The sequence below is a fragment of the Pipra filicauda genome, unplaced genomic scaffold (assembly GCF_003945595.2).
Source record: "Pipra filicauda isolate LSUMZ 115617 unplaced genomic scaffold, ASM394559v2 scaffold31_size4109673_pilon, whole genome shotgun sequence".
NCBI classification, from domain to species: Eukaryota; Metazoa; Chordata; class Aves; order Passeriformes; family Pipridae; genus Pipra; species Pipra filicauda.
Genome location: NW_024104443.1, coordinates 891,628 through 915,750, shown reverse-complemented (window position 1 = coordinate 915,750; position 24,123 = coordinate 891,628). Strand labels below are relative to the sequence as shown.

General features: G+C 42.1%; 1 protein-coding gene across 1 annotated transcript in view; it reads left to right on the top strand.

The window, feature by feature from the left end:
* Positions 1-605: 605 nt before the first annotated feature.
* The window catches only part of CARD11 (caspase recruitment domain family member 11), a 43,570-nt gene continuing 20,052 nt past the window's right edge, over positions 606-24,123 (top strand). Inside the window, exons 1-5 of the mRNA XM_027738494.2 lie at positions 606-728; positions 21,071-21,283; positions 21,876-22,013; positions 22,632-22,957; positions 23,899-24,078. Coding sequence (XP_027594295.1) covers positions 716-728; positions 21,071-21,283; positions 21,876-22,013; positions 22,632-22,957; positions 23,899-24,078 — 870 coding nt within the window. The 5' untranslated portion in view covers positions 606-715. The remainder of the gene's footprint in view (positions 729-21,070; positions 21,284-21,875; positions 22,014-22,631; positions 22,958-23,898; positions 24,079-24,123) is intronic.

Below are 24,123 nucleotides of genomic sequence, written 5' to 3'. Positions count from 1 at the left end.
AAAACCCAGAACTCCTTCTGCCTGGAACTGTTGTTCTTGAAACTGTTTTCGTCAGTTCTTTCTTTCTTTTTCCTTTCCCTCCTGCTTTGCACCAGCGTGTGCCCTGAGACGCTCCGTGGTGGGAGAGGCAGAGCAGCAGCAAGGCTGGCATTCAGCATGTCCCCTTTTGGCTGAGGGAACATGGAATTCTGGAGAGCTGGAAGCGAGGCAGTGGAGCCAGGCTGCTTTCCCTGTCTGAGCCAGGCTTTGTGCTGCCGCCTCCTCTGCCCACTGCTCTTCCCGGGGAAGGGGCAAAGGTGCCCCTTCATTTGCTTGCAGGGTGCTTGGGGCTCTGCTGTCACCTGTGTGCAGAGTCATTTGCAAACAGGCTCTATCGCTGGGGAGCAGAAATGTGTTTTTTTCAAACCCTAAGCAGATTTATAGTCTGGTTTCCTGTCAGATCTTTGCATTTTCCTTCTCTGCCCCTCCCAGTCTCTGACACACTTTTTCTTACTTTCTGTGTGGCTCTTTGCTCGTTCTGACACCGGTGCACCAGATTCTCCTGAAACTTTTGTCCTTAAGGGGCCAGGGGTTGCTTTGCTCCTTGTGTTTCCTTTACTTTTCAACCGCTGCAGAGCACAAATAACCTCTCCAAGACTCTTGGAAATACAATTGCATGGAGGCGACGTAGAGAGTTTCAACCTGCAGCAGCTGCAGCGAGACAGCCCGGTCACTCATGAGCACCCAAGGTAAGGAAAGCAGCTGTCAGAGCAGCTCCACCTCCCTGACCAGCACAGAACTTGGCTCTGACCACTGCAAGTTCCACCTTTTGTTGTTTCTGAGTTGATTTTCAAGACGGTGTTTCTTTGGAAGTGGCTGTGTTTGCATCTTCTGTGCCCCCGACAGCGACGATCCTTGGAGCCCCGGGTTCAGGGAGGCAAACAGGCTGGAGGTGCAAACGTGTTCTTAAAGGAGGAGTCCACTGGGAAGGAGAGTTGACATGGAGGTCTGGAGAGGACAGATGAAAGGACTGGTCTGCAAGGAATTTCTGGTTCTGCCCATAGTGTGTTGTGCCTTAGACTTTTCTTTAAATCTCTTCACTGAGATTTGTGATTTCTGCCAACTAATCTTTCTTGTTCTTTTTTTTCCTCTTTTAATCTGTTCTTCACACTTCCTTTATTCTCTTCTCAATCCTATGTATCTCTTATTATCTTTTTCACCATCTTCTTATGCCTGTTTTTCATCAAGTGTGTTTTCTGTGTGACAAACATTTCCCTTGTTGGTTCCTTTCCTTTCCCTCTGCCTTCTCTTTCATGCCTGTGCAAGACTGTACATCCTCCTCCAAGTTCTTAATCTTTGTCTCCTTCCCCTCTGTCAGTTCCTTCTTGTTCTGGTGTTCCCCTCTCCCAGTGCTCCTCTAGCTTCGCACACACACTCCTACTTCCCGCTCCATCCTCTCTCATGCACATTGTGTATTTTGCACACACAGTGGTGTTGTCTTTCCACTGGGTTGTCCTTGCACACACATCTCTGTCCTGTCTGTCATGTACATGTGCAGGATTTGCAGGTTTGGGGGGTGCATCCCAAAATACAGGACTTCTAGGCTTCCTTCCACTTCTCAGACTCACATTTAGTCATTCACAGCAAATAACCACTGTCATCCTGTGTCTCTGTTTCTGTCTCAAAACTACACCTCTCTAACACCTATAACACCCCTCTGCTTCCTCTCCACTCCCAAACACAGCATGCCCTGACTTTGTGTATTCTATCCCTTCTCTTTCTACTATCCCACTGCTTCCTATCTCCTCACTACAACTCTCCATCAGGTTTCTCTACCTGTTTTTATCTTGATGTTGCATTCAAATTAGGAGGAACTACTGATGCATATGGGCTTACTTTCTGCTGCCTTACCATGCCCACTGTGTCCTTGCAGATAAACTGGAGGAACTATTGCAGTCTCCCAGCTCCCCTTTCCTCTGCAGACTATGCAACCTGCAGCAGAGGAAGAGCTTAGCAATGGGATTGAAAGTAGATGAAAAAATGGGAGAGCACAATGCAAATTGTCTTTGGAAAGCTGTAAAAAACCCAGTTCTAGTGATTGATAAGCCTTTTTACTAAACTTAATAGACTTTTTGACTTCCTGCCCCACAGCAGAACTTCTGGTCTGACATTTGGCAGAGTTTTTGTCCTGTTGATTCCTTGTGGAATCCTTGTGGGATTCCAAGTCTCAGAGGTAGAGGTTCTCAACTTTAATGCTGTGGTAGGAGTAACTTTGCTCCTAGGATCTGGAAACAGTTCATTTCTTTTATACCAGATATATTGGTGAGTCACCAAGATCAGGCATGGCTGAAAACTGCATCCAAGGACAATAGCAGGTATTATTCCTTGCTGAATTTTGTAAACTTTGAATCAGATGTGACAAATAAGTACATTTCTTTGATGAAGCATTTTAGCCTCACCTTCTTAAGCAGGACCATTGAGACCGAAGATTTATTTCTGTGGATGTTCCAGTGCAGGTTTTTGGGAACTGAGGAAGGATCACTTATTAAACTCAGCTGAATTAATAAGAGAATTATTATGTGGGAGAATTCTCTTCAGCGATCTGTCCTGCTCTCTCAAATTGTCCCTCTCCTTATGAGTGAAAGGAGCTTAAATTTTATGTTTGCAATTATAATATATCCTTTCTGATTCAGAGCTGAAAACTGTGGCCTTTGAGCTGTGAGCATTCTCTTCTGAATACAGAAATGGGTACATTAAAATATCTTTGCCTTTCGGATCTTGCAAAAAGTCCGCAAGTCTAGAACAATAAAATAAGAGCTCATTTTATACATAGAGGTCTAACATGACTCTTTCTTACTTTGTTACAAGTCACCTTGTGCTGTGAACAGCACTTGTGTTCCTTTGAGTCATTCTACAAAACTTGTTGATTTTGTGCTTTTCTTTTCTTCAGCATTTTGTGCCCTCATTACTGGCTCTTTTTGTAAAGGCTTGATGTCTCCCAGAAATAAATTGACTGAGCCAACATCTCTTCTCTCTCTTCCTCCTTTTTTTTTTTATCATGATAGTTTGCTGTATGTTGTGTTAAAAATAGGCATTGTCCAAGTTGGGTTGTGACATTTGCAAGAGGATCTGGAGCCAGAAATTTTATTTTTTTGTGTGTGTGTATGTCTAGTTTCTTGAATCATGTGTCTGGCAGAGGAGAAATTTCAGCTGGAAAGAGCCTGGGAACTTTCTATCCTACCCAGCAAATCCTGTATTGAAAGAGCCAACCTCAGAACAGAAATTCAGAATCATGTTTGACTCCCTGCTCTTTTGCAAATAATGATTTCCAATTAGATTTTACTCTGAATTAAGAGAACAATAATCTTTCAACATGTGTGAAAAGAGAGAACCATCTGACTGCATGTGTCTGTTAAAATGAAAGGCAATTTGAACCTTCTCTGGAAGGATATATCCCAAATAACTGGGATGTGCTGAAGAAATCTGAATGCCATGTACCAAACCACCTCGGTTTATCTGCTGTTCCTTGGTGAAACTTTTCATCAGGTATATGGAATGATTGCTCACAGAGGATGAAATTCATAGAGATCCTGAGATCTCCCAGTATTATTCCTCTATTATTGAGAGAGAACAAGGTACCCACTTGTTAGCAGATGCCTCAATTCTCTTTGATATTGAAATACATGTTTCATGAAATATAAATCCTTCACTTAGATGTGGTCATTACATGTGTAACTGTGGAATTTGACTTATGGCAGCTTTCTTTGTCAGTAGCCTCCATAGCAGTCTAAACTTAAAAGCACAAGGAATATAGGACCAGGCCTTGTGATTTTTAAACTGGAGGGCGAAACCATAAACGTCACCAAATTTAGTCAAGTGTTGACACTGGTATCAGAGAGAAATTCTTTCTCTTGCCTGTTTTGTCCCTGCTGTCTGTAGGATTTGCATTTGCAGAACACTGTCTGCTCTGCTGCAAATCCAGTATCTGCAGTGAATCTGCAATTCCTCTTTCAGAACAAACGATGGGGTTTTCTCAGGTGTACATGTAATACGATTCTCCACTTCCTCCCTTCCCCCAAAATCTCTCTTAAGTGCTGCCTTCACCCTCTAGTCTGGGTCAGTTATTTAATGGCAATGAACATTTTCAAGGAAGGTAACCTTTCTGCTTGTGATTTGTTCAAGGACTCTGGAATTATAATGGTTGCTGTCAAATGTATATAATTGGTCTCTGTGGCACACATCCAACTGGTGATAAAAGCTTCCTTCTCTCTGCTGCTTTTGTCTGTATTCTCTCCCTATATCATCCTCTCACTTCTGCTCCTCTCAGGCAAGAGGAGAAGACAGTGCCAGGCTGTTTAAAGTGCAGTTTGACAAAGCAGCAGCTCTGCCATATTCCCTGTCATGGAGTGTCCCAGCTGTGGGCAGTGAGTTTGGCTGGAGGTTTGCTCACTGACTTGGGTTAAACATGAAGGTCTTCTCTGAACTTTGATTTCTAACACTTTTCTTCCTTCATAACCTTCTACCAAATAGCTGGGCTCTAGGAATGGTGATAGTTTGTGAGTACCATGAATTCTCATGCTTAATGATCTACATGGGGTGCCTGTAACATTTCACCAGCAGGTAAGAACTTTGTACTTTCTCATACAAAAAGCAAACACACGGGGTTTTTTTTCACAGCCTGTAAAAGCACACTACTTACAGCACCAAAAATTGGCAACCTGGTGTGCACTGTCTGCTGCTGAACATGGAGAGAGGAGAATATTCCTGTTAAGTTACTCCTGCAAAACCCCTTTTATCTTCAGGGCTGGATGGGGCATTACTTTCTGATGCCATCTACTTCAGTGAATCTGTTTAGCAGCTCAAGAGGAAAAAGAAATTTGTCAAATCTCTCTGGAAATCTATCAGAAATGTCAAATGGAATGCTATAACATTCTGGTTTTGTCAAAAGGATAAATGTATATACAGCTGTGTATGTGATATTATTTGCAGTAATTGTTGCCTCAGTGAATTTGTCTGTGTGAAGTAACTTGGTGTGGTGTTAAGGGATATGTTTGTTCTGGTCCCTGAGGCCACTTTGGCCTTACACAAAGATACCTGTTATTTGCCCAAGTCAGTCCTGGTTTTTGTAGTTCAAGGGAGAATCAGCTTCAGTGTAGCCAAGGAAAAGATTCCCACCAGCCTCCTGAGCACTGGGTGTTTGCTGGCAAATTCTCCTCAGGTTGTAATTGAGATGCTGAAGAGTAAATGTAACATAAGGTTTCTGTTTAAACTGGGATAAGGATTTTGTTTTTGCTTTTTGAATGCAGAAAAGGCTGTGTGCTAGCACTACATGTCTGGTTATCATTAGCAGTTAATGGATTGTTTCAATTTCATTTTTATAGCTCTATATGTGTATAAACATTTCCAATCTATCTGTGCCCATATTTGAAATCAGGATGAGTATGTTTAATAGGTTGTTACACATACTTAATATATTTGAGCACAAAAGTAAGTTCCTCCAAGGTTTGAAACACTAATAAAGACACCTTTCAAATATTTCCTTCTGGAAATTTTGATTCCTGAGAAAAATGGGAAAACACCCAAAGGCTGTTTTAACTTGTTTTCTGAAGATTAAACCAAATACATTTCCAAACTACAGTGGAAATGGTGATTGAAACTTTTCTCCTTGATCATGAACGGAGAGATTATCACGTAATAAGATCATTTGAAAGCTTTTGGCTTTTAAATCTCAGTTAAAATACCACACTACTCACTGATCAAGCAGGTCCATTCATAGAGTCTGTGTTTAAAAGAACTTTCCTCCCTGGTTGCAATTTTGACACAAAGTCTACTGGTGCATCCCAGTCTTTCACAAGAACAGTGTCACAGTGTCTTTCCAGCATCTGCTTCCTGCATCTCTGTTTCCTGGCTTTTTCTGAGTCATAGAATTATTTGGGTTGGAAAAGACCTTTAAGATCTGTAAGTCAGACCATTAACCCAGCACTGCCAAATCCAACACTAAATCGTGCCTCTGAGCATCACATCAAGGTAGTTGCCATTCCATATGTTTTTTGAGGTAATTAGTGAGATCATCAAACTTATCTCACTAATGATTTGCACTGACTGAAAATATAAATTTCCATAAATTTTCCCCACCACCTTAACTGTTGGTGAGCTGATTTTCTCCTGAGAAAAAAAACCCCAAGCTTAAGATAAGACTCTTCCCTGCTACTGCACTGCTGTTCTTCCTTCACAGTTCCTGCCAAAGTTAAGTCAGAATACGTCTCAATATTTGATTGTTTAAGAAGATTTTGGGTGTGTTTCATCCTTTCAGTAACAGATTCCTGTATTTCCAGTTACATATTTTTCAGGAACACCCAAGACTAACAGGTTTTATTGTAGAAGGTTTCATTTCCTTCTGTCTTTTATTCTCTCATTTTTGCAATTTATGCCATGAAAGATATCAATGCAGTATGAAACAGAAAATATTTAAACTTTTGTGTCAGGAAAGAAAAGAGTGTGTTTTCCTTTGGCTTGAGTTGTTTGAGAAAAATTAAGGAGTTTTACGTTTCCTGTAAGGCTGGAAACACTGAATTGGTTGGGTTTTTTAATCTGCAAGTCCGTGGCCTGAAGGAAAAGTGATACTTGGGTATTTTCATACAGAGTGTTACACTACAGAATGGTGGGTTTGTGACTCATCCATATCCATACTGAGAGCAGCTTCCAGGCAGTTTTGCTGGATTAAATGCTATTGACAGCAACACCTTCACTGAATCACTGAACAACAAGGGTTGCACACCCGGGAGGATGGTGTCTGGCTCGATATTTGCCTTAGAAACCATGTGAGAATACAGTATCAGGAAGGATGGAAGTTTTTCACCTGCAAGGAACAATGGGAAAATGCTGTGTCTGAGGCAGAAATGATCAGAATTTGAATGCCCTTTTGAAGGGTGTGGATTTATTGAGAAGCTACTGATACACTGTAGTATGTGCTGCAATGCAGGAAAATGTAAACTCATTGCAACTGCATCATTATAGCATGATAATAGTGCAGAAATCCAGAGCTATTTGAGCAGGATGATATTAGAAATCTTGGATGCATTTAGAAATCTTGGCTATTAAATATAATGCTGTCATCACAGATCTAGCAGAGTCTCTGCACAAAGGGAGTGAACGTAAAGATGATTTGAACATTCAACTACTGCGAGGAAAGAACATGAGAAAAGGCACAGGGTGGTTTGTTATTGCTCCTTTTGTCCTCACAAGACATCCTAAGCCCTCTCTCCCCTCAAACTGACCGGTTTGTCTGACTCACCTCACTTGCCTTGTTTAATATCTCCTTTCCTCTTCCTCCCTGATTCTGATTCCCAGCCCATATAAGGCAGATGCATCAGGTGAGAGAAGGGAACTGCCAAACTTCTCTCTGTACAGCAGACTCCAGCGCTGAAGGCATCAGTCACCTCCTTTGTGACTGATCCTCAGGGAAATGAAGCAAAGCATCAAGCACAGCAAATCAAGAAAAAACTCTGCGTGAAGGCAGAGACAGACCATTGTGCCTTGGCAGGGGTTCTGACCTCACTGACAGAGTCATATGTTCAGCTGGGATATTCTTCCACTTCTTTTCTCCTGTGGAGAATGCTTAACACGAACATTTGGCTGCACAGTACAGGTTGTTCAGGTTGTTGTACTGGGTTTCAGACAACGTGGTCCAAAACTGACCCTCTGGCTGTGCATCTAGAGCTGCTGGAAAGGGTCAGATCAGAGCATCAGGTTCTGTGGGCTGGGCAATGACACATCCTGGCCTTCTGTATTATGTTCTTTGTGGGTAAAAATGAGTTCCTGCCCACCTTCCCCCTCCCCTCATGAAGGCACTGAACTCTGTAACCTCAGACCAGAAATCTGTTCTACCACAAATTTGACCTTATGCAAGTCCAACAGAAAATGCCCAGCTGTCTGTTGCTTAAACCAGCAATCCTTATTTCCTCCAGAGATAAACCCAGTGAGTGTAATGAACGCTTCTGATGGTTGGATGTGGTTTCTAAGCCACCAGCTGGACCATTCTGTCCTGAAAAGGAACAGCAACATTTTTGGCTAAGTGCCAAAAGCTTGCACATAAAAATCCAAAAGGAGCATATGGTTATTGCTTTAAACTTGCCTTATTCTTTTAAAATATGCTTTACTAGAATTATTCATTTCAGATTCTCAAACTGTGGAGTGAGAAAGTTTAAGTTCCTTTTTTTTTTCCTTGCTAGGGTGAGTGACATCATAAATATTAGAAAGAAACAAAGAGTTATTTCAGGAATTTGGACTGGGATAAGTTTGATTTATAGAGACTGACGTCACCACTCCACTGAAGATACCAGGGGCTGTGATGTTTGAAGAAAGCAGTTTGTCCTTGCTCAGCTCACCTCAGCTCTACCAATCACCTCATCACCAGCATTGCTGATAAAATGTCCAGTGTTCCCCAAGTCAGTCTTGGCAATGACATCTCTGGGTTGTGGCTGTTTGCTACTGCAAGTGAATGACCATGTAACAGCAATATAAAATTGACCTGGTGTGTTTAAGTAACCAGGACCAGCACTAATAAAGCCCTTTTTACCCCAGAGAATTGAGAGCAGCCAAGGGGCAATGCCCACTCACAGAGTTACTCCTCAAGCTCTTCTAGCAATCTGGGAATTATTAGTAATTAGTGGCTCTCAGGACAGGTCCTGTAAACACTTCCTCCCACACTGACTTGCTGTGAACAATTTCAGTGTGAGTCTAAGGAGAAAGTACACTTTTGTGGTTACTGCAGCTCAGCAGCCCTTGCAGAGCTCTCCCACGGTCCTTGCCCTCGTCCCCACGAGTCCTGTCTCCTGGGATGGTCTGTGTGAGGTGCTCCCTCTCCCAGGCTCCTCGTGGAGCAGCAGTAGGACACCTGTCCCTGCCTTCAGCCCAGGTAACTGTGCTGCTGAGCAGGGGAATGTCCTCGTGTGACCCCCTCACACAGACGTGGGTGGGCAAAGTCAGAGCAAGAGCTCCTGACCTCTCGAGAACTGCAGAGAGGAGATGGCAGAGATACCTCACAGTGACAGAACCTCACCAGCAATGCCACCCTCGGTGCTGATGTCAGCCAGGACGTGGCTTCTAGGAGTGCTAACAATGAAAAGGCTGGACACATTCCTATTTGAAGAGGCTTTTAAAATTCTCCATATGCTTCCTTTAAAAAAATTCCTTTAATCTTCCTGATGTTTGCAGTACCCTGGAGAATAATGAGAGTTCTCTTCTCAGTTGATGAGTCTATTGCTTTTACAGGATTGGAAACACTTGCTGACCTGAGTAGCTTATGACAAAACAGGATTTTGAATTCAGATCCAACTTGCTCTGCCTTGCTTCTTTTTCTAATCCAGAGTGAACCTTATCTATTGTTATTTTGTATTTCACATGATGCTGGAGTAATTGCTGCCACAGAGGATAGAAGGGCCTTGCTATCAGAGAAGGAAACCTGTGAACACAGCACATCATTCTTAAAATACCTGAAACGTGGGTGGAGGAGAGCAGGAGTTAAACTGGCTCCTGCATAACACTTGTTTTGTTTTACGCTTTGTGTTCCATCCCTGGGCCTAATTCCTCAGTCTTGTCTTCCACGGTGACTTCGTTAGCAATGAGATGCTAATTAAATTTCATATTTACAATTAGAAAATAAAATCATTGGACCTTTTTTAAAATAGATTTTTATGAGTTTTGGCTCAGTTAGCTGAGTCAGCAGCATGGATTCTGCAAGGCTGAACTCACCGGCTTTGGGGAAAAAAAAAAGATAAATAGAGCAACTAATGATGAAAGGAGAGTCTAATCTAAAACCCCATACAGTTTCTACACTGTATTAGCTTTTGAGCATAAGAAAAATAAATTTGTTTTGGTTCCTCCTAGAAATAAATACTGTTAGTCATGTAGAAAGAACCCTTCTTTTATTATGTCTCAGAGGGTTCAAAGCTTAAAATGTCACTTAATTCTTAAAATCTCAGCTGTGGCTGTAGACAATAGGCTGAAAAGGGGTTGATGCATCAGCAGTGTTTGCCATCACCTGTTAGCTGGCAAAATATTTATTTCACAGCTTCAGAAGGGTTAGACTTAACACAGGTAAGCGCTGACACACGGCATCTGCCCCCTTCCCTGTGGAATGTGTGCTGCTGGAGAGTTTATCCAACACCAGAGAATCAGAGCTACCTAAATACTGCTGCCAGCCAGATTTATAGGCACTATATAGAGCAGTTCCCTATTCATGTAAAAATTAGCACCTCACAAAGCTTTAAAGGCCCATTTTCCAATACTTAGAATTTGAAGGATGTTCCAGTTGTGAGAAGATTTTTGAAAGGGCTCAGCTTCAATTTAGGCGTGTACAAAAGACCTGATTTTAAGAAGTGTTTAACGCTCAGCAGCTCTGTGATTCATAGCACTATCTTAGCCCACACTCTGAGGCAAATCTTACAAAAATCTGGCCATTTATTTTGACGCCTAAATACCACCTGCACTCTTTGAAAACCTGACCCTAATTACGAGCTGTGCCCTTGAGTGGGAATGAGAAATAGGGGAAATCAATCCTCCTGCGTGGGAGCCATTTGCTGGTGCTCATCTTGTGTGTAACCTCACTGCAGACACAAATGCAACACTGCTTTTAAAACTAAGGCTTTTCTGCACGTTCTGCAAATGATTTTGTTGTCAGCTTGTGCTCAGGAATTGTTGTGCTTCAAGGCATAAATTTGGAGAATAAAACACAACTTCCCCTGACTTTGAGTTGGTTACCACCCTTCATAACATCAAACACCTCCTCAAGATGAGGATTTGGGTGCAAATAATCCTGAAAATCTCACTTTTGTAATATTGCTTGTAGGTGCTGTTTAAACAGCAGCTGCCCATGCCTAAAGACTGGGATGGTCACAAATGGAATGTAATTCTGGCACCACTTCACAATTGTTATTTCCACAAATATTTATTTCCACATTCAGCAGAGAATTCAGTACAGTTCTCATACTTCTTATGTGGACTTGTGCTCAAGAACCACACCAGGTGAAGACAGATAGTCAGATTTATTGCTATTTTAGTACTTCACTTCTTTGGTCTTTACAAAAAAATACACATTAACCATGAACTGAACCGGCCAGAGTTTCCTGATGAGACCAGAGTTTAGTCTCTTCCCATGGTTAGTTAATTCTTCTGGGATAAATTTTCCACATGAAAGCTTTACAATATTTTATTCTCTATCACCAGAGCAAAGGGCTTAGCTATGGAGAGAGCAACAGAAGATGCTTAATTCCTCCTTGCAATGCTTTGAAGGTAGAAAATATAGAATTGACAAGTATTTGGTATTATCTCTTCCCCAAGACAGCAAGACAAGGTCATGGAGACATTACCACTGCAGAAATAATGTAGAGACAATGTGAAACCAGACAATTTTTGCTTTAAATTGCTGCAGAAGTGACTTACAGGAGCCTTCCTGCAGGACGGAGAGGGAATTGTCTCTCTCTTTTCCAGGGATTGCTTTCCTGCTCTTAATTGCAGCCTTATGGTGAGGTTTCTTTGGTGACATGGCATGGCTGAGAAAACCCAACTGTGCTACCTGCAGGAAAAAGGGACCTGTTTGAGGAGCTCCTCAGGCCCTTCCTGCTCCATGCAGAGCAGGCAGCTCTGTGGCTGGGACAGCACTTCCTCTAAGACTTTCCTCTGCGGGGGTGTCGTGTTTGAAAGTTACCCACACCCTCTGTTCAGAAGAAAAGGGAAGTAAGGCAGCCCCCAGAACCTTTCTGTCTGCTATTTATAGACAGGAGGCTTGAGAGAGGGGATGGTGGGTGTTGTGTTTCCGGGGCTACGTGACACAGTCCCACAACACTGGTGCAGAAAGAGAGAGGACACAGAGCAAGGGGAAGACGAGGTGACCAGCAAGCATAGGTGGGAACAACCTATCCATAAAACAAGTACAACCTTTCCATGTGAAAGGAAAATTCTAATTTCCAGAGCTCCTTCTGATTCCTGGTGAGGGTTTGCCCTTCCCAGGCCAGGCTGCTGTGATCTCTTGTAGACTTTTTCTTGTCAAACAGCCTCCAGTTTTCCTCTGTGTGTGTTGAGCACAGCTGGCTGAGATGTTCATGAAGATTTAAGCAAACCTGCAAGGATTTGGTCAATGAGTAGAGCATCAAGGACCATGGCAGACTGTGACTAGGAGTGAAATTTACTTCTTCCAGTGACTTTGAGGTGGAAAGGCTACAGGTATTTGTTATATTGGTATGTTTGTTGTTGTTCAAGCTTCAGCGGAGCTGCATGTGCAAGAGAGCGGCCTGTTCTTTGAAATTAGAGTCTGTTTTAAAGTAATAGTTACCGACGGGTCACAAAAAGGAATAAGATGGACATATCTGTTGTCTGTACATGAAGCTGTGCTTTTACATAAAATTATACCTTTGCACAGTGCATTTAAGATATTTAACTGAAGCATATTCTCATCACAATCAGTGCTCTTACAAGTCAGTGAACAGTTTGCATGTGGGTTGTTTTTCATGTGTTTGGAGTAGTTTGTTAAGGTTGATCTTAATATGAAGGTTATGAGAGTTGGCTTCTTATTTGTTCTTTTTTTATATTTTGTGTATTTTGACTAACTGTAGGATTCTTTAACAGCATGAAGCACTGACAGGGGAGGCTTACCTGGCTATTAGGAAAAGGTTCTTCACCAGAGGGTGGTTGGGCACTGGAACAGGCTCCCAAGGGAAGTGGTCACACCCTGACAGATTTCAAGAAGCATTTGGACAACAACCTCAAGCTCGTGGTGTGATCTTTGGGTTGTCCTGTGCAGGGCCAGCGGTTGGACACGATGATCCTTGTGGGTCCATTCCAACTCAGGAGTTTCTATGATTCTTCATGTAGAGTTCTATCTTATTTTCCTGCCATGTTATAAAGCTTGCTATATGAAATATTATTTTCAAACTTTATTGGGCCATGGTGAATCACAGTGAGATTATCTGGCAGTATTCAAGACTGGAGTGTGACCTTTTCTGTTTTAAGAATGGCCTACACATTTACTGTCAGTTGTTTCTGAATTTGGAGGTTGTTAAACCAGAGTGCAGTCCTCTCCTGGAACATGTTCTGCGTTATCCTTTGACTGTTTGGAGACAAGAATATCACCTGCAAAGAGTCATTATCTGACTGTGTGGAATATGTTCTTCTCTGAGGATTTTTTTGTTATTTTTTTTTAAGTTGTGTAATAGAAGAGTTTGCAGAAAGTGGCAGCTTTTTTAAGAAACGGACTAAGTAGGAGTTTGTTTGGCAGAGCTACACTCCTTTCTCTATTCCTGCTTTATGTTACTTGTGTTAATAGAAGTGAAGTGTTAATAACACCGATAAGAATCAGGCTGGCTGTGCAAGGGTACATATCAAATAATGAACCTTTGTCCTCACCAGGTTCTTATGTAGCTCAGTCCATGGAAATAAATCCCTCCCAACACTGGCTCTCTGTACCACAGAATGTGCTGGGGTTTGTAATGCAAGCACACATTTTAGCAGGACCTGAGGTCATCAGAGCCATTTGCACCTTTGGGCAACTTGAATTTTTAATTCAGAGTTCCTCCCAAGCACCCAGGACTGTGTGCTTGCCCCCAGCTGTGCCTCTTCCTCCTCCTCCTGAGCTGGTGAGAATCTCATTATCAGTTGTAAAAACAGAGTGAGTCAGTCTCAAGGAAAAATGGACCTGGGACCTGGTATCGACTCCTGAGGCGTTTGTTGGGCCAGCACTGTCATGAGCCCTCTGCAGCCTGAGGATGGCAGCTTCTTCCTCAGATCTTGGCTTTCAGCACACATTAGTTGGAAGGAAATGCTTGTGCCAGTAGCTGATGCTCCAGAACAGAGGGCCAGCTCTATAAACATATTTGTCCACTGTCAGCACAGCAATTGCTGTTGCCCTCCTCATCATCATGCAGAGCAGGATGGAGCATGTGCAGATTACAGCATTTGTTAAATGTCAGGTGCTCACTCTCCACTGCTGCTTTGCAAATCCTTTAAAAAAGATGCACTGAAGTCCTGTGGTAAATTATTTTTTTTAATTATTTTTCCATTATCTTGATTTGCATGCTCAGAAGTAACACTGATTTCTAATGTGTGGCAGGTCCTTCCCTACTTATTCCTTCATTTGCTTTACACCCCACGTTCCTTGCCTTTGCCTTTACTAAGCCTTTCCCGTTCCCATCTCTGTGTCACTTGTGTTCCTCACTTTCATTCTGAGTCCCCCTCTTTCTAACTTTCTTTTTCTTTTCCTGCTCGCCTTTTATATTTCCTTTCCCCTTGACCTCACCATTTTTCATCCTCCAATCTTGTCTTTTTCTCCCCTCTTCACTTTTTATCTCCATCTCTCGTCGCTCATCTCTCTCATTTCTCATTTAATTTCACATGTATTGTCACTGAAATGGTATCACTGGCAGTTTCTGAAACCTGGGAGTCAGATTCTCAAACAATATGTGAGAACAGAGTAATTTCCATCTAATCACCAGTGTAAGTATTGACATCAGAAGGGTCAAATCTCTCTCCGTAGGCCCTGGAGGAACCCAGTGACCAGGAGTGGCTTGAAACCAACCTTCAGAGGGCATTCCAAGGTGGGAGTATAAAATGATGGAAGGATGTTTTGAACAGAGCATTTGGCATTCACTAGAGAGGAACTAGGTTTCTAAATTAAAACACCTGCCTAATTCAAACTGGTGAGATGGATCCACCCCCCAAAATTGCTCCTCTATCAGTAGTGCTTAGACAGGGTGTTATTGCTGGAGGTAAAACAGCTTCACTGTATGTAGGAAATAGTGACACACAGAAAAGTGACAGTTGTCAAAACATCATTTAACCATATTTGTAGAGGAGTATTTTTCCATCCTCTTTGTTTATTGTTGATAATAAGTGCTCTACAACCACACCTGATTGAGTGCTGCATGTTGGAGGCAGCACAACCTGCTGTGGGTTCGCCATTGAGGCAAAATGAGTCATTTCCTTCCTCCCAGATCAGATGATAGGAACTCTGAGGCTCTGAAGCTGCCAGACTTGAGGAAGATGTAGACTAGACACTCTCAGCAGGTGGAGTGCAAAATGGGAAAGCACAGATCTCAGTCTTTTATGAATAGAAATCATTACAGAGTCCTAATAAGTTTTACTGCACTGATTAGGGTCTTTTCAACGATGTTTCGTTGGGAAGAACAGCATTATTGATGTGTAAATAGTTTTTTCCTGCAGAAAGTGATAGGTATTGTAAAGAATTTAGTTTGCAATTTCAGAACAGGCAAAAGCTCAATGTAGTCAGTGTGGAATTCAGTGCCAGGATTGTTCATCTCTTAGGCAGTATTAGCCTGCAATATTGAGAACTTGTCTGTCTTTGTTGCACACAGTGTTTTCTGGTTTAGGTGATACTGAGCAAACTGTTGGGTGTCCTGACTAACAATACTAATAACTGATCCCTGCTTTATGTATGTGTTACCCTTTCCTTTATTTTTCTGAGACAGAGTTTTATATGGATCTGTTCCTAGGAAAGTAAATAAAGACAAAGAAAGAGATAATTAAAGAGAGTTCCTAGAGTATTAATTCTTCTGGCCCCCTTCTGTTAGGACAGGAATAGTTGATTAGACACAAATCTCTGATTTATTCCATTGCTTCCTTTTTTTCATCAGAGAGCAGAGATACTGAATGAGAGTAACATGATAAAATTCTTCTTTTTTTTTCTCTCACTTGGTTGTTGAGCTTATAGTTATGAAAATAAAGGGAATTTTCCTTCTGTCCTCTGAAGCCAGATGAATATGCCTCCAGAGCTCTCTGAACCAGTTAAGAGAGTTGGTTTTGGTTACTTCTATCTCTCTTCTGTTCAAAAAATGGGAGTACTGTTCATTACTGTGGCTCTCATCTGGCTTCACCTCACTGAAGCCTTGCAGCTCTGCTGGTGTTTGGGGTTTCTTTTGTAGGCTGTGTGTAACAGGAAGATTGACTCAATGGAATTGAATAGGATACTTTTGTGCAAAAATAATCCTATTTCGTGTTTAAAGCCTCCTGCTCTTCTATTACTTTGGTATCTCTTATTCTATATTTTTTCTTTTATGTATTTTGTTGAAATAAGTAAGCTGGTTGAATATTTTCTATAAAGAAGGGGTTCTGAGATAGACAGAATGGTTCTTTCCATATACACTGTGACCCAAAACAGAAATACAGCCTAGCTCATCCAGCAGTGCTGTGGCTTCAGAAAGTGTTCTGGGGCCTGCAAAGTATAAACTAATAAAATTTCACTAATAATAAATGTTCTTCTGGGGCCTTTCCATCTTGGTGGTTCCATGTGCTTTGCAATCACTAATTTCCAAGTCCTACCTTGTCATAAACATACCTATTACCAGCCTTGTTTTCAGGTGGGGACACTGAGGTAGAAAGAATGAATACAAAGTGCAAATTCCTAAAGGCAGGTGAAGACACTGTCTCCTCTCCTTTGGGAGCCCAGGTGTAGACACCTGCATTGAAAAAAATTACAAGTATAGGTAAGCAAATTTAGTCTTTTTTATCAACGTTTAAGCCTTTTAAAAGTGGTTTTCAGTACCACAGAACATCCAGCAGTGCCACCAAAATAATTGGAAACTGCTGGTATTCAGCGTTTTGGAAAGCCCGCAGGGCACACAGAGCTCTCCTGTCCTGAAGCAAAGGAATATAATTTCCTTATCACACTTTAAACTGTGACTTTCCTCTAAAAGTAAAAATAGCTCTAAATCCCTTTGTGGTTTTGTGGTTCTCTGATGCTGCAAATCTGCACACATCCACACAAGCAGCTTTTGAGAAAATCACCCAATTGTTATACTTTGTCATGTGAGGTGCTGTACAAACTTGAGGGAGAAAGGGCATTGCCCCATGGAATCTAGAGATGTGCAGAGGGAGAGGGTGTAATACAACACCCTCAAAATGCTGAGGTTTAGAGTGTTATTTTCATCTTTATTTTTGGTTTAAAGTGTGATGACTTATATGTCATTCTTTCCTGGTTTATATACACATATTTAGTATTTGCCATAAACTTCTATTCTTATTAATGTATGATTTGCAAAGCATTTTGTGTGCTGTGGTTTCTTTTTAAATTCTGCCAGTCTGTGAACATCTGTGACAAACGCAGAAGTCCAAAACTCTCCAGTTGATTACCCGTTCCAAAGTAAACTTCCTCCTGCTTCTCAGCACGAGGACAAAACCCTTTTTTTTTTTTTTTCATATTCCACAAAGGAGATATCAGGAAATCAGAAACCCGAGCTGCAACCTGCATCTGCAGTCTGCTGCACGGGGATTCCTCGGTATTGACAGGCTGACAGGAATTCAGAGCAGGGGGATGCAGATAATTAAACGGCTGAAGGGTTAATTTCTGCACCATCACGAAACAAACCATGAAAAAAAAAAAAAAAAAAAAAAAAGAAGCTTTAGATGTGACCTGATGATGAGGACTTTATAGAACCCCTGGGTCTGAAGCCTGCAGGCTTTATTCCCTTGATCAGCAGAGAGTGTCACTGACATATGAGGGTGTGGAGTCTGAGTGAGAACAGGGAGCAGCTTCAGCTGCAAGGTGATTTGTTCTGCTGAAAAATATAACAGAAAAAAATAGCAAACACATAGAACAATTCATTTGTGTGTAACAGGAGAGGGATAGTCCCTTGGAGAGAAAAGGAGACAAGGAAGCAGAGTGTTCCTTTTAATGTAAAAAGGGATTCTCTCTTTTGTCTGTGTCTACAGAGACCTCTGAAATAGATGGAACTAGCTGAGATTATTACTGGATTAAGCTCTCCTGCAGTTAAAAGCAATTTTGTGTACTAACTACCGAAAGGAGCAGCAGGAGAACAATTTTTTAACTGCTGTGGTGATTCTGATTTCTTTTTGGTTAATGCCTGTTGAAGTCAGTCCAAGTCTGTGACTTCACACCTGTGATTTGTAATGGATGCCATAGTATTTCTATGACATATCACAACTCCTGAATGTGTTAGGTTACAGCTCAAGAGGTGTTGGAATCAGAAAGTAGACAATGATGATAAAAATCAGGTTAAATAAGTGATTACACATTTGAAAAAAAAAATTAAATCTGTCATTTTTAATTTTATAAGTGAAAACAAGTTTTCTGCAATATCATCATATGAACAAAGGACAGAATAAGGGAATAAGGGCCTTTAAATGCCTAAAAAATGCATGTGCTGCTGAAAAACTTTTGAAATTAAAGCCAGTAATACAAAACCTTTATTGGTTTCCCACTGAGTTTTAGTTGTTACATGTGGGTTTTTGACCAGCACACCAAAATTCCCACCAATAGCAAACATTTTGCTTCCTATTCAGTATTATATTAAATACTAAATCAGATAACTATTTGCTCATTAAGAGGGGTGCTGCACTAATATCAGCTGTCCATGGCTATTTTCTCTGGAGTGGCTCCACAGGACAGTGGAGTTATGTGGGGGTTGTGTACCAGCCTGGCCAAAGAAACACAACAAAGGCAATGCCTAAAGCTCTACGAGAGAGAGGAGTGATCCCTCTTACACCTCCCTGGCAGGGGATGAACAGCACAGGGAGTTAGGACAGAGCTCAGCTGTCCTTCTGGCATTTCCAAGGTGGAACTCCAGAGAAGAAAGTAAAAGGAAGATTCTGATATTCCTACAGGGCAGTGAAGGACCACTCCACTAAATGTCATTTCTCAGGGCTTGCTCCTGATCATAGACTGTGTTTAACAGGAGTTTGCTACCAGAAATCTCCTTTTAGAATTCTTAGCCACTCATGCAATATACTTATTACTTTCCCATTAAACATTATGTCCCCAAAATAACAGTATGGATGTATTATGCCCATACACGAGGGACTATTTGATAAAGGTATTTTTAATGTCAGGTAAAAAAAAAAGCGTGTTCATGTTGAGAATTACACTGATGAGTGAACTCTTCTTGGAATCATTTAATGGAGAAATCCCTTACTAATGTCCTGAGGGAACTGCTGACAGTGTGCAATAATTTCTGGTTCAGTGCAGCAGATTACAGGATATCTTGCATTTTATGGAATTCAGGCAAGTGCTTCCTTTGCACTCTGAGGTCCATCTGTGAGCTCCCTGCTGCACTCCAGAATTAAAGGGCCTGCCACACTCCTTTTTTTAGCTGCAGAAGGTGGCTGTGGCTGTGAGATGACTGAGGTACTGTGCGACCTTCTGCTTCACTGCCTTCTACTCCCAAAAGTTCACCTTCTCCAATTATGTGGTGTTTGTTAAATTCACCTTTGAAGTGAAATACAGTTACTTCCAGAATAAGTGGTGGAGAGTGAGGTTCATGAAAATGTGTGTGGACTTCAGATGAGGCTCTTTCACCTTCAGCATTCCTCCCACTGCTACCAGCTTTAGAAAGCTTTTTTTCCTGTTGTTTTACCTTTATTATGATTGTTCCTGCAGTGTCATCTTTAGTCTGCATAAATACTGTGGCTTTCAGTGAGAATTTCATGCAACTTGTGTGGAGTTCATAAGACCAGGGAGGTTTTTCCCACAGCTACAGCCATGCCCCCATGATTCTGGATCCCACTGAGCAGCCCTGGTCTTCTTCACCCTCTGAGGACCATTGTCTCTCCCAGAACATTTAATAGCAGCCACTGGAGTCATGAATCTACAGAGCAAATGCAGAATAAGTGGTTCCCAAAATGTGAAACTGCAATGGAAAGAACTCTGGGAAAGCTGCTGGAGTACAGGAGAAGAGCAGAGCTCCTGGCAATTCTTCTCTAAGCTGTCCATACTATGAAGAACCCATCCAAACTTTTCTCATAGGGATATTGAAACCCAGACTATGATTTTTGACAAATCGGGGAAGCTTTTAAAAGCATTAAGAAGAGAGCATGCTTTATTTTTTTTTTTTAGGAATATTCTATATTTCATCATGCAAGAACACTGACAAACACACTATTTAGCAGATTAGCACTTTTGGCTTTAGTTTTCAGAATGAGCCCTTGGCTTTACAGTTTACAAGCTGATTTTGCCCAGGGATGCTCAGTGTAACACAGGCTGCTGTGCAGTTCCTGAAGCTGGAAGCTGAGAAAAACATGTTGCTTTTGAGGTCTTTAGTTACTGATTACCAGCAAAGCCTCATAAAGCACAGCTCTCCTCTCCTATGACCCAAGAACTGCACATTCTTGTTTCACCACAGTCTCTGATGGGGTAACATAACTTGATATAGAAGCTTGTGTTCTGTGTGCCACCTGGATCACAAGGTCCTGTGAAAGTTAGAATGCAAAAATAGGATTTGTTTAAAGGTTAACATTTATTACAGAATAAAGAAGGAAAGTTTTTGTGGTTTTTTTTGGTTTGTTTTTTTTTTTTGCAAAGTTTCTTTAGTTCTAACTTCAGTACAAGTTCTCTTGCCTCAGTGTTGCCTGCCTTGTAACCTTCTCTGATGAGGTGGGTACAAATTAGGAGTTGGCAGGAAATTGCTTATCAAGCACTCAGAAATCATGTGACAACATTTGCATGAGTCAAGAACATTTTCAGCCTGCAGTGATGCAATGCTCATACCTACCCACTCACAGGGGAAAGGCAAGGTCTGAGCTCACAGGTGCCTGCACTCACACCCCTCAGACCATCCCAACCCGGCTGCAGAGCTGCCTGCTCATGAGTTAACTCTCCTTGTGTGCAGCCATTTACAGGTGTTGGCTCATCACATATATGCAGGTTCACATGGGTACAGTTGGGAGGAGCAAAGGAGGGGAGGATAAAAGCCTTCCTTGCCTGCAGCAAGTGTTTGTCTTTGCTCAGAGCTCTGCAGGTTCATTCCCTTCCTGCCTTGCACGGTGCCCTTTGCCATTGCTCCCGTTGAGCAGAGGGGTTCTCTGACTTGCAGAGACCTTCATGGGGTTGGCTGAGTGCAGCTCCATCACTGGAGAGCGAGGAGCAATAGTTCATAGACTGGAGACAGCACTTCTGTGAACTGCCACTCCCCAGACGAGCTGTGGACAGGCTGCACTTCACTTCAAACAGTTTCAGTATTAGTCGGGGATGGTTCCAAGCTCATCCTATAGGACATGGAAGCACAAAAAAAGTGCTGGGGTTGAAGTTGTCCTGTTTGGTGTTCATTTGCCAATTGTTTCCCTTGTTAAGGAGGAGAGCCAGAGATGGACGACTGCCTGGAGACACTGAAGGATGAGGAGGAGGCTTTGTGGGAGAACGTGGAATGCAACCGGCACATGCTGAGCCGGTACATCAACCCGGCCAAACTGACCCCCTACCTGCGGCAGTGCAAGGTCATCGACGAGCAGGACGAGGATGAGGTGCTCAACTCACTTATGCTGCCCTCCAAAATTAACAGAGCAGGTAATTATTTGGTGAATGGCTGCATCTGCATCCCTTTGTGAACGGCATTGCTTTGCTAAGCCTGGAGGGAGCCTCCATCCAGTTACAGATTATCAAATGGAAACCCTATATCTCGTTTGTGGAAGATTTAATATAGGGAGGGATTCTGCTGCTGCTATTTTGGTAACAAAGACTCTTTGCAGTGCTGTGCAGACTGGAGCTCTTGGGGTTCATGTTCCCATCAAAGCCTTGGCAAATATTTCAGTTAATACAGAGCAGCAGCCAGTGCCATTCCAGGAGTAGCTCTCCAGCTATCTTGCTGTACCTTGTGATTTGAAGGACTTGCCATCCTTGCCTGTAAAGGCTCTACTGAATAATGAGTCTTTTGAAATCTCTGTTCCAGAGATCAGTTTGCCAGCACTCCTTCAGAATAACCATCACCACAAACATAAGGAATTGGAGCCATTGCTTTATGAGTTCAGCTGAACTCAGTTAATCAGCCAGATTTTGCTCAGCCCATTGCTGTGGCAGAGATGAACCTTAAGCAGAGTTGACTTCAGGGATATGGTACTTGCTGATGGTGCTGATGTGTCACCTCTCTGTCTGTCCTTAGGCCGACTGCTGGACATCCTCCACACCAAGGGCCAAAGGGGCTACGTGGTTTTCTTAGAGAGCCTGGAGTTCTACTACCCTGAGCTCTACAAACTGGTAACAGGGAAAGAACCTACACGGAGATTTTCCACTATTGTTGGTGAGTAGAATCAATCACGGAGGAGCCTGTTGAAATAAAGACTGTTTTGGAAACTGAGTTTGTTTTTTTCAGGCAGGAAATGGAAATAAAAGCTAATCTTGTTGTAGCATTCTGCAGTTTTTCAATCCCCTTCAAAGCAAAACATGATAGCAACAGGTAATATATAAAGAGAAGGGACATATCAGCTGTTTGAAAAGAGCTGAAGAGCTTCAAATTGAATGACAGGCATTACCAGAAATCCCAAGAGGAAGGAACACTGGAACTGTGGACAGCACATTTAAGGCATTTGCATTAATTGTAATCGTATAGATTCATTTTACAATGTTTGTGCTGTTTCCACAGGCTCAGTCGAAACAGGACAAATGTAAAGGCTTCATCTTCTATCCAGACAAGCTGTATGTGCCTATATTGTGATTCTGGTAGCAGTGTGCTGTGGAACATTTGTACTGTTCCCAGTTAGATATACAAATGTGTATGAATTTGTGCAAATTCTGCCCCTCTGTGCATACTCTGGGCCGTTTGTTTCTCAGTTCTGCTGATCCTACTTATTACCTTATTAATAAAATAACTAAATAAGATGCTTTACTAGACGTTGACAAGCTGTTCAAACACTTTCAGTGGAGGAGGGACACGAAGGCCTTACCCATTTCCTAATGAATGAGATCATTAAGCTCCAGCAGCAAGTGAAGACGAAGGACGTGCAGCGCTGCGAACTCCTGGCCAAGTCTCGGCAGCTGGAGGACGAGCGAAAGCAGCTCAAACTGAACAAGATAGAGCTGCTGACCTTCCAGGAGAGGTACAACAAGATGAAGGAGGAGAGGAACAACTACAACGACGAGCTGGTGAAGGTGAAGGATGAGAACTACAATCTGGCCATGAGATACGCCCAGCTGAGTGACGAGAAGAGCATGGCCGTGATAAGGAGCCGAGACCTCCAGTTAGAGGTGAGAGAAATGCTCTGAGGGGCTTCAGTCAGGAGCAGCAGTGGAGGGTGCCAGTGGCATCTGACAAAACAAGACCTTCTCTGACAACAGAAAGGTGCAGAGCTCTCATTTGCTGTGCTTACCCAGATGATTAGAGGCATGACTGTACAGAAATGCCAACTGCAGTGATGTGTATTAATAGCAGATAATTTACATACTTGCAATGGATGAGCAGAACAGAAATAAAAATAAAATTTAGAAGACATAATTGTTTGCTAAAAACATAATTTTAGCTTTTGAGGCTCAGTAATATCTTGGTATTACTGTTATCAGTTGTCCAGTTTTGCTGGAGGTCTATTCAAAAAGTCTCACATAGAGCATTGGAACAGGTTGAGGTAATTTAGGAAATACAGAGAAGTGCTTGAAGTGCCATAGAATTCATGCTTGTGCGTGTGCGTGACAGATGAGATGGAGTAAACAACTACCCATAGTGGATGCTGCATTTTAACTTTGAACCCATGATATCAAATATTTTACATAAGACATCACTTTTTATTTTTTGGGAACCCTTCTTTCCTATCCAGAACTCAAAGCTCTTGTTTTTCCTGTGCAAAAAGCTCAGTGCGTGGTCAGCCTCCTAAGTGTTAGTTCTGTTTCATATCTCTTTATTCATGGGAGGATTGAGGATGTGCCACTTTTTTTTTTCTTTAGTCCAGGTGTTCTAAAAATTCACAAGCAGCCCATACCAGCTGTAGCTGGCAAGTAGCAGGTCTGTGCTTTGAGAGTTCAACAGTTCAGTTGTGGACATTCAATACACATTCCCATACACCCAATTGTCTGCTTTTTGTTAGCATTCACAGTTTAAGATATCTTTTCATCTATGACAGTATGTTTTCACCTGGAAGTGAGAGTGTTATCAGAGCAATCTTTTCCTTTCCTATTTCTCCTTTTCACTGCTCCAGATTGACCAGCTGAAGCATCGCTTGAACAAGGTGGAGGAGGAGTGCAAGCTGGAGAGGAACCAGTCTTTGAAGCTGAAAAATGACATTGAAAACCGGCCCAAAAAGGAACAGGTTCTGGAGCTGGAGCGGGAAAATGAGATGATGAAGACCAAAATCCAGGAGTTACAGTCCATCATTCAGGTATTAAAGGAGGTTGCTACGTTTAAAATTCCTGACGCTTCAGCT